This window comes from Lates calcarifer, linkage group LG2, assembly GCF_001640805.2.
Source record: "Lates calcarifer isolate ASB-BC8 linkage group LG2, TLL_Latcal_v3, whole genome shotgun sequence".
Lineage (NCBI taxonomy): Eukaryota > Metazoa > Chordata > Actinopteri > Centropomidae > Lates > Lates calcarifer.
The window spans coordinates 8,069,740-8,081,418 of NC_066834.1; the positions used below are offsets into that span (position 1 = coordinate 8,069,740).

An 11,679-nucleotide genomic window follows, 5' to 3' on the forward strand; every position below is an offset into this window, starting at 1 on the left:
AATACAATTTTACAGATGTGGCTGCTCGAGGTGGAGATAGTTTTATATGCTTAATATACAGTTTTATATACTTAACACATTTTATATACATTTAGGTAGTGCAGTCCAGTGGTTCCCATCCCAGGGGTCGGGCTCCCTCAAAAGGTCTGAAAACAAATCTCAGAGGGTTGTGAGAACTTAACACATTTAAAATGTTATCTATTTTGAAACCATCTGAGAAGTTTGTTGGAATTATTAACAACTCATGGACAAGGACACGTGACAAGGAGCCCCAGCTAGACACTGATAAGCTAACAAGGTTGGGAACCACTGGTTTAATCTTCAGCAATATATTGTATTTTATTTTATTATGTTTTTTAAAATGTAAAATAATAATTCAAAAAAGTAAATATAACTCTTAGATACATGGAATAAAAGGTGCAACCTTTTTCAAGAGGCAGAAAATGGAAATGGAAGTAAAGGGTGAGCATCTAGATGTACTGATTTTTATCATTTTGAATTTATTCCACAGCGGTACCACAGAAAAGGAGACAGGTTGTGGTCATGCAGACAGTAAGTTTTCTTGGAAACAGAGGTAGTTTTAAACAGGTAAGAGGCCAGTATGAAAAGGGAAAAAAAACTGACTGCATCCTGTTGACATCAGGGTGAAGTGGTCAATATGCAACTCACTTACAGTATGGCTCAGTGACAACATTTATGTTATATTACTCACCTATTTCAGACTCAGAGCATCTGTATGCTGAGTTAATCAACAGTAACAGAGAGAAAAGAGCGAGCGGCTGGAGCACAATTACCTGCTCAATCGCAGGCTATACAAACTGTGAAACCACAGGCATTCAACTTAGTTGACACCCATGACACCCAAGTTGACACCCATTTTCCAGGTGGCACTTTGATTATAAAAATGTTTCACTCCTTTCTGTCCCTTGTGTACTGCTCATAGACTGTATGTTTCTTGATATTACTAGAAATGCACTGATTCTGATTAGTTTATTTGATGTTAAAAAAAAAAAACAAAAGCAGAAGAAGAGTAATTCGTGGAAAACAGGTGTTTGGAAACAAAATGTAAGCATGTCATTCACAAAAGGTCATGGGTTTCTCATAGCTTTATCTGAGTGGCACCAGTTCAATAAATGCCTTGAAGATATTTTTCTTGATATTGTATTATGATTACTCATGTGGTCCCTCATCAAGAATAACTCAATAAATGTATATTTTCCATTTTAACTTGAAAAGATGTTTATTTACTCTTTGAAGGGTGATTTATTATGACGCTGTTGCCTGCCTGTTCCTCTGGGAACAACATTTGCAGTAGTGGGTTTTTCAGCATGTTGCACTAATACTGTATCAGTCCATCACAGGACATTGAATCAATACTTTATCTCCTAGTTGCTACAGTGGTCTTCATTCTAACTACACATCTTGGTATTCCAAGTCATTCCCTGTTGGCTTTTTAAAGAGACAATGACATAAGCATTTGGATCTTAAAGCAGCCTGTCATTCTGCAGCGCAGAGATTCTCAGACAAAAACTGACCATTTGATCCATTTGGTGGTCTGTCAGTTCTATTAAAAACACAAGACAAATGCAATTTGCTCCAATTCACATTACAACACGGCAACTCACTGGTTAATTGATTCATGAGAAATTTGTGACCTAAAAATCAGGCTGAGAAACCATTTATAAATGTGGTGCAGAGACTCTAAAAAAATGTCCCTTTTCGGTCTGTTTCTCAACAACGTAGCTGAGTTTATAAAGCTAAAAGACTTTTGGAAGGAGCTGATCTTACACTCATTCATAACTTCATATTAAAATCACTTTCTTCTTGCCTAAGTCAAGTGTCACTATTCATGCATGGAAAGGTTTCTCATACCAGAGCGGTTGCTAGTTGGTGGCTATTAGAAACAGTTAAAAGGTGTATTCAGTCATCCAAACAAACATCCAAACAATTACTTGACAAAACAGAATCAGGGTAAAAACATCAGGAAAGATAAAACTGAGTGCACTGATATGTATAGTCATGTGTATGTATTGTACATGACTGTGTTAACCTTGACATCTAGGTGTGATAGTGTTTGTGTGTGTGTGTGTGTGTGTGTGTGTGTGAGAGAGAGAGAGAGAGAGAGAGAGAGAGAGAGAGAGAGAGAGAGAGAGAGAGAGAGAGAGACCTCAAGTATGAATGCAGTACGTAAGAATACATTTGAGGAGGGAATCCAGCAATCAAATGACACGTTGTTCAGTAGCACCAGTATTTTTGTTGGTGTTTAAGCCATTGTTTTGCTGGTGTATATTCCAGGTAATATTCCAGGTTTCGATTCTAGTTTTAAATCTGTTTTGGTTTTTTTGGTTTTTTTACTGTTTGGCAATATTTGTTACTACGTTATCAAATAAACACAAAATATTGTTTTTAATGTCTTCAATGAGACATATAACATTGGAAATACAACATCGTATAAAATAACATTGTATGTTCTTTATTCAGTGATACCAGATTATATCAGTGTGAGCAAGCAATAATAATAATAATAATAATATAAAAGACAATTTAGTTTATAAAGATGAATAAAATAACAATAAATAGATTTCTTTGTGTTTAAAATTCAAACTGCACATCGAACAAAAGAAGATTTTGTTTTTTCGAGTTTCAGGAGGAGCCCCTGAACGCGGCGCAGCACCGAGGCTTCGCGGTCAGGTGACCGAGCAGCAGGCAGGCCAGTCGCGGCTTCTCCTTCGCTTTGGCTCCAATGTCGGAGGTGTTTGTACCCGGAAGAAATGGACTCTGGCAATGCACGAATTTGATCACTCAGACATCCGATCAGCTGAGTCTGTGAATGGCGCCAAAACAGGACCCTAAACCTAAATTTCAAGAAGGTTAGTGCAGAAAAACCGCACGGATGAATCTCTGTAAGGGGGGCGGGTTTGTTGTTGTTGTTCCTATTGCTGCTGTAGCTCGACAATAGTGGTCTCCAGGGAGGGACATAGAGCCCTTATAACTGCACATACACGCGGAGAATTCATTTTAAACACACCCAAAATTGTCGCATATTAAAGCCCATCACCTTATCACAAAGCTTAATGTGTAAATCAGACGTTAACGTTAGGCTAACGGCTAGCTAGCCTTATGCTAAGTGTAACAGCCTGTGCATCATGGTGTGTCCTCACTTTTGTTTTTCCCTCCTCCAGGTGAAAGAGTCCTGTGCTTTCATGGGCCACTGCTCTATGAGGCAAAGGTGTGTTTGAGTTCTGAATATGTGTGTGTGTGTGTGTGTCTATGTGTGTTATGAGTAAATTATTAACTGCAAAACAAATGTCAGCCGACGACTGACACGGGCCTGTGTGTTGTCTTGTTTTACAGTGTGTAAAGATCAACATAAAGGATAAGCAGATTAAATACTTCATTCATTACAGCGGATGGAACAAAAAGTGAGCAGCTTGGTTTAGATACAGTTTGATTTTATGTCTGTTTCTCAGTGCTTTACCCCACATCCCCTATTGTGTTCATTGTCACTGTTAGTGTGTGTGTTTTGTTTCAGCTGGGATGAATGGGTTCCTGAAAGCAGAGTTCTCAAATATGTGGACAGCAACCTTGCAAAACAAAAAGAGCTTCAAAAGGCCAATCAGTAAGTTTCCCTTTGTGTGCACAGAGAGAGTTAAGATGATAAATAAGTATTTTTGTGAGATCTCTGTTACCAAGAAGTCCCTGATTGTTTTTTTTTTCCTCAGATAACTTCAACAATAACAAAAGAATATATAATTTGCACTTTGTCAATTAAATGTAGATCGTGACTTTACAATTAGTTGCTTTATTAATATATCTATTTATGTAATGCTCACTTCTCCTAATTTTTTGCTCCTCAGGGACCATTATGTTGAGGGAAAGATGAGGGGTTTAGCACCAAGTAAGAAGATTGCTGCTGTGCAGCAGAAAAATGTTGATCTGTAAGTCTCCACCTTGTTTTCCCACCACTAAAAATTCAACATATTATAAACACAGCATTTAAGTTGATATAATGTTGGCCTCCATTCAATGTACTCACTGTGCTGGGGGACCTCACATGGTACTATTATCACTCACAATGTCTTTTTTCTTTCTCAGGAAAGTGAAAAAGGCAAAACAGAAGAGTAAGTAAAATGTTTCTACCTGACAAGTTAATAGTAGCTTTGAGCTGCATCTTGGTTATACCACCCAAAATCACACATTCACACAAAGGACAGTTTGTATAGTCGCTGGAATGGGACAGGTGTTGTTAAATATTACAACAAAATGTTCATGGGCCTATCAGTTAATGATATTAGATGATGTTTCTACTTGTCATTTTGAGTATTCCGGCACTGAGACATATATAATAAAGTTACATGATGTATTTTCACATTAACCACTTACCACTACCACTAACCACTATATTTTGCCTTTTAACTATCGTGTGCTCTGTGGTGTAAATTAGTTTGGAGTCACACTGAATATGTAAAAGAGATATTAATAATTCCCAGCAGTGGACTGAATCTACAGAAAGTGTTTCATAATTGACACATCCTCTTACCTTTTCCAGATAGTTTTGTCAGCTGTAAATGCAGAACATGTAATGACTTGTTGTTTACCTGCTCATCCATTATGCCTAAAAGCAAAGTTTCATTTTGGGGAACTTAACATGGATCTGTTCAGTACAAGAAGAAGCTTTTATTAAACCCATTAATCTTCATTTCTACATGATTTCTAAGATGTAATTTGTGTCTTGTTTAGCCCCAGGGCCGGGTGAAGGGACCAGCAGCGGAGAAACACCGCAGGGACCACGGAAGAAGAGGGCTCGGGTCGATCCCACTGTGGAGAGTGTATGTGTCATCAGTTATTGTTAAACCCAGTGGACTCACAAAAAACATACCTTCCTAATTATATAGTTTCAATAGTTGATAGCATGGTATTTTATTTATACCTAAAGCTTATGGCTAAAGGAGCCATTTGGCCACTAGGCTTCTGTACAGTTGTAGACTGAAATCACAATCAAGAGATACTTTTATAAAACCGCAGACTAAACATCCTGAGGTGTGAGTAGAGTGGGAAAATATTGATATGTCTGGTTAAAAATATCCTGAAAGTGTCCAAATGACTGCCATTTTAAATGAAAGGTAGTTTAAAAAAAAAGGACAGACAGAAAGAAAAACATCCCAGTTATTTTTCATCTCACCCAGCTCATGAAGTTGGTTGAGGAGCTATTCATGCATGAATGTTACCGCTGTCCCCTGTAGGTCCAACATTAGATGACATCTGAGTGCTCTTTCACCAGACTTCTTTCTAGTGTTTTTGTGGTGTGGTCTTAGAGAGAAGAACAATTTTGTTTGCTTCAGAAAGCAAAGAAACAGCAGAAAACTTTGGCATGATCCATCAAGTAGTAGAGGAAATCATGACCATATGACCTCTTTGTTGAAGGGGTCACAAGGTCTGCACAATCCAAGCGCTTGATATAATTCAGTTGTATTAAAAGAAATGTAAATGCAATGGAGAAAATTTACTGATCAGCCACAGGATTAAATACACTTCCTAATATTGTGTAGGTCCCCTTTGTGCCACAAGCACAGTTGTGACCAGTTAGGTCTGCTTGGTTTACAACAATGTTTAGGTGGGTGGCATGTGTCAGAGTAACATCCAGAGGAATGCCAAGATCCAAGGTTTCAGTGTTTGATCAGTGTTGATCCCCTGATCTGTGAGTGCTTTTAACATTGTGGCTGGTTGGTGTCTCTGAGAAATGAGAAAATATTAGTATAGTCAGAATGTGTATGTATACCAGCACTTGACAAATACCAGTAAGAACTCTATCAGGCAGTAACCTTGCACATTGAAAGGCCCTCGCTCATCTTTATTCTCTGCACTTTCATTCTGCTTACTTTCATTCTTAGAAAATTCCTGGGAAAATCATACAGGTGCAGTGCATGTTCTTGTTTGTGTCTTTGTGAAGAGATAAATGTAAGGCATTGATGCTCCTTCCCACCAACTGAAATGACCAACAAAGAAAAGGAAACTATAGATGTGTGTGTGTGTTTGTGTGTCCAGGAGGAGATGTTCACCAACCGTGTGGAGGTTAAAGTGAAGATCCCCGAAGAGCTGAAGCCCTGGCTGGTGGACGACTGGGACCTCATCACCCGACAGAAACAGGTGAAAAAATACATGCACATACACACACACACACAAACACACACACACACACACACACACACACACACACACACACACACACAAACCATAACAAGCTCATATGTTTGTAAAGAAACCAAAAGAAATTTTGTTTATCTTAAAAAGTCATGGATGTCCTGTCTTTAAAATAACCCCTTTAACAACTATTTTGAATCACTGTATCAAGACCACTGTCAATCCTCAACTCTTTTGTCAGCAAATTCTTAAATCTTTTTAAATTGCAGATTTATTTCTTATATCATTTATTGTTCAGTGTCAGATCTGTTATACTTTGACATGATACCACAGCAAAGGGGACAATTATGCTTAAAAATGACCCTCAAAGTGAGAAAAATTGATGTTTTGTAAATGTTACTGACTAAGTCAAAGCTTTCTGTTGCTTACAGTTATTTCATTTGCCTGCTAAGAAGAATGTAGAGACCGTCTTGGAGGACTATGCTAACTACAAGAAATCAAAAGGAAACTCTGACAATAAGTAAGAATACACAGCCTAATTCCCCTCAAATGGTGTGAAAGTAGAGAAATGTTGGTATTATGTGTTAATCTGCTCAGCTTCACCGCATATGTTCGCCTCATCAAGCTAACAGTCGCATTCTTCTCCACCCTTGTCCTTGAGGTCATTCTGTGGACTGAATTACAGGCACTTTAGACACAATCTTGTACAATTTACCCAGCATGATGTCACATACTTAGCATTGCTGTAATACATCTATAATTTCCAAGTATTTAAATGATCATAAGGCATTTTCCACATTTTAGCCAATTCACAGCAAATTATATATGCCACTGGCCATTTTCTGCTGGTAGAGATTCTAAATGTCTACTTGATCACAATTTGATTGTACTCACTTTAGAAGATGGTGAAAATCAACTCGCTAAGTTTGGATAAATGCAAAAGCATGCAATGAAAACCATACATATGTTTATGTATGTTCTATGTTTTATGTATGTACAGTAGCAAAGTCAGACAGATTTGACAGTGTTTGCAAGATTGGTGCATTCATGTACTTTCTTATGAATCAGATGAATAGTTTTTCTTCTTAGTGGATAGCAGGTCTGATTTTCATAAGGAAAAGGGCACTCATATTCAATTACTTCTTGTTTCTCCTCTGGGTCTGATGTCATTATCATAGTTTGTGACTTCAGTCACTGATATTTCCACGTTTCTTTCCTACACTAGACAGGCTGACTTTCAACTGTTTAAATTGCATCACAGCACAACGAAAACATAACTTTGATATGAATAAACCCAAGCATGATGTTCCCTATGTCAAGCAAGTTTTCAAATCTACTGCATACAACTGATGATTATTTAAAGCTGCCACGTCTATAGTCTCCATGGAAGCCCTTTCCAGAGAAATATGTGACTTTTCCTCTCTCTGCTCACTTAGGGAGTACGCAGTAAACGAAGTGGTGGCAGGGATTCGGGAATACTTCAACGTCATGCTGGGCACGCAGCTGCTTTACAAGTTTGAGAGGCCACAGTATGCTGAGATTCTGGCTGAACATCCTGACATGCCAATGTCTCAGGTTTATGGAGCTCCACACTTGCTGCGCCTATTTGGTAGGGATACTGGACACAGTGAAACGTACATTTGACACTGCCACATACACATTTGACACTGCCACAGGCACAGGAGACACAGGTGTTACAGGAGCGACTGAATAGATGTTTTTCTCTGGAGTGTTTTGGCACAATTTAAATTGATTGTTAGAAAGATTCTTCTACAGGTACAGTAGCTGTGGGAATGAACACGGTGTCATGGTTCTCATCTGTGTCTTTGTCAGAAAATGTAAGATGTTCACTATAGAAACTTGAACACTTTGAGGCTAAGGAGAGACACTGCTGTCCAAACATTCACAGAAATAATCACCATTGTAAAATATGTCTACGTTGAACCAATATCTAGGAGCTTGAAGTACAGAAACTCGTAGAGTACAGAGAGAATACATTTTCAGTAAGGGTTGTGAAATTAAGTAGTGTTAGTATTAGTTTCCACTATTTTGCCCAATGTCAGAGAAGCTTAAAAAAATAAAAGATTAATTGATAATAAAAAATAGTAGTCTCAACTATCACACCAGTATTGTTGTGGTGATTGAAATTACACACCTACAGTTTAAAAAAATGCAAATATATATGATTCATTTTTCTGACGTTGATACTTGGTTTATTGATAATTGCTGTTGCTTTTATTTTACAAGATTACTCACCTTATCTGAATAATGATCTCAGTGAAGACTAATGGCTTTCCATATACAAGTCTAACAGGTGTCAAGCAAAACAAAACAGCAGGACAAAAACTGATTATCATTTGAGGGTATAATAATATAATGAAATATTATATAGCTAATTTCCTGTATTTCCCAGTAGTGGTGGAGTTTATATCACTGTTGCAGTGTAGAAATACAGACTATTTCATCCATATTTTCTTCCCTGAGCACTGATTTTTTTGTTGTCTTTAAAGTAAAAACCACCACAGTGGATTTACAGTGTTGGGGTATGACATGTCATTTATTATAATTTGTACTCAGATTGTCTCAAAGTATTTTCCATTTTATGGAGCGTTTTTACATTTGTGTTGGGTTAAAAGAATTCAGCCCTGAACCTCCGTCAGCTTGCGGTCTCCTGCATTTTTCCTCACGTATATTGCTCCCCCAACAGTTCGTATTGGAGCCATGCTGGCCTACACGCCACTGGACGAGAAGAGTCTGGCTTTACTGCTCAGTTACCTCCAAGATTTCCTCAAGTAAGGTTTAACTCCCACCACACCACCACAGACTCCATGTCATGTTTGACCCAATTCTCAAATGTCATGCAACATTCACATTCGTATTAGTTCAGCCAGGCTTGTTGCAAATCCTCAAAACATAAGCCACGAAATTGCATTTTTCTGCTCTGGAAAATATTTTTGCTGAGACTGACAGCACACTCAGCAGCATTTTATGGCAGATAGATATAACATTTAGATGCTTTACTCCATTCAAATTTCGCAGATGATTTGTGTGTGATGTTTGATTCTTTTTGATAAATTATGTAAAATCTAAACCAAAACAAAAACAGAGCCTGTGCCTATCCTAGTCCTGCAAGGCAGACATACTTTTACTGACTAAAGTAAATGAGGTTCTCAAGTGGTTGAATCATGCCATAACATAACATTTAGGTATATAATTTGTATTGAATTTTCAGAAATTTCTCAGGCTACTTCACAAGGTGTATGTATGTCAGAAACACAGTGACAAATAGATAATAGTAATTGTGCTTGTGCACAAGCTCCCAGGGAGAAAAAGCACTGCACTACCAAGATTTTTAAATTTATTTATTCATTCATTTATTAATGTATTAATTCAGTATGGAATTCAAGTCATTTCAGCTGTGGCACCAGATTAGACAATGGTAAATGGTAAACATACAGAGGTCTTCTTCTCTTTAGTAATTACACTCCTATGTCAGTCAGGAAAGGATTATCTTATCTTAACACCTCACCTTTATCCAGCCACAGTATCGTAATTTCCTTCATTTTCAAAATTTTTCTTATTCCATATAAATGAAAGAAAACATTTCATTATTTTTTTAAAACAGGCTTTATATGTTTTGTTACTGTCCACTCCCCAGTGGATTACTGTGTGTGAGCTCTGCAGATTGATTCTGAATTTCCTGTGAAGAGCAATTTCTTGTCCTGTCACATCTTCTGTTTATCCAGACAAACCTTGTTTAAAATCCAAATGGATGAGACTCCTGTCTAATTTGGCAGAATAGTGGGCTGAGTTATAAGTTTCCACAACTTTTCTCTCTGGAGACAAACAGCCTCCACAATCTTATCTCAGAGTAAAAAATAGTTTGATGTATTTTAGATATTTGTTGATAATTGGATAACAAGTGGGACTCAACAACCACTGGAGGAACATATTTGTCGCAGCTTTCAGCAATAACCATTTCTGTCTTGCCCCACAATGACAAACAATCTTACGTTTCCCCCAGGTACCTAGTGAAGAATTCATCCACCCTCTTCAGCGCCAGTGACTATGAGGTCGCACCCCCTGAGTACCACCGCAAGGCTGTGTGAGAGCTCTCAGCACGCAGCGCTGCTATTGAGGCACGACATCCCCCTCTCCCAGACCACATGTAAAATAACCATTACTACCCTTTTGAGTGCAGACTTCGATGAGATTTTTCACTTGAACTGATGTGCATCCCCCACAACGGTCTCAGGAGCATGTCACAGTTGAGAAGTCAAAAAATTTGAGGAAACCTTTTTTTTTTTATTAAATCGTTCTCCCTTTGTCCCTTTTTCTCTCACTTCTTTGAAATGACACAAGAAAAAAAAGTTTCTCTGTTGAAACGTTACTGTTTCCACAAGCAGCTCTATGGTGTTTTTGTGCATTCCATCCGATAGATATTTGTTACTGTTGCATGTGTGTATTTATTAGCACTTCTTCTGCCACATGAGATGCAATTTAATGCTGGTTCACGTTGTCAGCACACTGCAGTTAATGTTTTTGTATCTCTATCTTGTGTATTTGTATCAATTTGTAAAGAAAATATGTTTCTACACAATCTCTACTTTGTTTACTGTGGTAAATTATTCAGTGTTATCACTGCTCTTTCAAGATGCATTTTACAAAGTGTTACTGAGGTTTCTAAGCTGAAAAATAATGGAGGGATGGCTCACAGTGGCAACAAGACACAACTCCCAACTGTACTTGATCACATTAGACATCAAAGACTTGCACTATAGAATATGGTTTGATATTCATCTGACGAGACAGTGAGTGAAAAACATCCATCTTTCATACATGCGTGTTCAGCTCATGAAAAATATAAAACTCTGCAAGTGCCTAGTGTGTAAATGAGCAGTGATCAAGGTAATTCTCAAGACTGAAATGTAAAATCCAGCATGCCCACAATATGCATTTAGTGGAGTAGAAGTATAAAAAAGCATGAAATAGAAATACAAGTCCCTAAGCTACAATACAAGTTGCTCAAGACTGTATTTAAAGTATTTGACTAGATGTACATAGTGACATTCCACTACAGGTATTTATAAAGATTATTTAGATCACAATGGATTTACTATATACAAATTTAAGAAAAACTGTGTTTCCAGTGACATTCAGTGCACTAAATCCTATCCCAAAAAGAGTTTCCTCCATGTTCTCAATAAACCATTTCATAGGAATTGCATGGCTAGGCAACAGTTTGGGTCCAACTTCAAAAACACAAACACTGCAACAGAAACACAACATGAACTTAGATCAATTTTTTATAGCTTGTGGTTTTTACTTAGGTAGCTACAGTGTCCCTTTGATATTACTGGTTGTATTTTGTGAGAACAGCAGCAGCACCCATTTAGTTATTTCAGCCATAGCTTTACACATTCACACCTGGAAGCTGAACAGTCTGATCTGCTGTCCACTGAGCAGCTCCACTGGAGCAGCTGAGGTTAAGGGCCTTGCTCTAGGGCACCACAGTGGTGGCAATGAAGGAGGGGCAAG

The 11,679-nt window shown here is 37.8% G+C and overlaps 1 protein-coding gene across 3 annotated transcripts; it reads left to right on the forward strand.

The window, feature by feature from the left end:
* Nucleotides 1–2,675: 2,675 nt before the first annotated feature.
* On the forward strand, nt 2,676–10,747 carry LOC108887870 (mortality factor 4-like protein 1). Of its 3 annotated transcripts, XM_018683531.2 has the most exons (12): nt 2,676–2,870; nt 3,183–3,229; nt 3,355–3,422; nt 3,533–3,619; nt 3,858–3,938; nt 4,096–4,121; nt 4,741–4,829; nt 6,046–6,147; nt 6,573–6,661; nt 7,578–7,750; nt 8,849–8,933; nt 10,166–10,747. In XM_018683531.2, the coding sequence occupies exons 1-12, from the start codon at nt 2,831–2,833 to the stop codon at nt 10,248–10,250; spliced, it is 972 nt and encodes a 323-aa protein (XP_018539047.1). In that variant the 5' UTR covers nt 2,676–2,830; the 3' UTR covers nt 10,251–10,747. The 3 variants fall into 3 exon arrangements, with proteins under 3 accessions (XP_018539047.1, XP_050930847.1, XP_050930848.1); XM_051074890.1 differs by lacking the exon at nt 3,355–3,422 and having other exon boundaries at nt 2,677–2,870; XM_051074891.1 differs by lacking the exon at nt 2,676–2,870 and having other exon boundaries at nt 3,177–3,229; nt 3,514–3,619.
* The last annotated feature ends 932 nt before the right edge of the window (nt 10,748–11,679 follow it).

What these genes read in the sequence shown, in the direction of transcription:
- LOC108887870 (XM_018683531.2), top strand. Translation starts at nt 2,831, where the DNA reads ATGGCGCCAAAACAGGACCCTAAACCTAAATTTCAAGAAG. An exon ending in CAGCAGAAAAATGTTGATCT is followed by an intron (nt 3,939 to 4,095) that starts GTAAGTCTCCAC and finishes TTTCTTTCTCAG; the next exon opens with GAAAGTGAAAAAGGCAAAAC. An exon ending in TCGATCCCACTGTGGAGAGT is followed by an intron (nt 4,830 to 6,045) that starts GTATGTGTCATC and finishes TTGTGTGTCCAG; the next exon opens with GAGGAGATGTTCACCAACCG.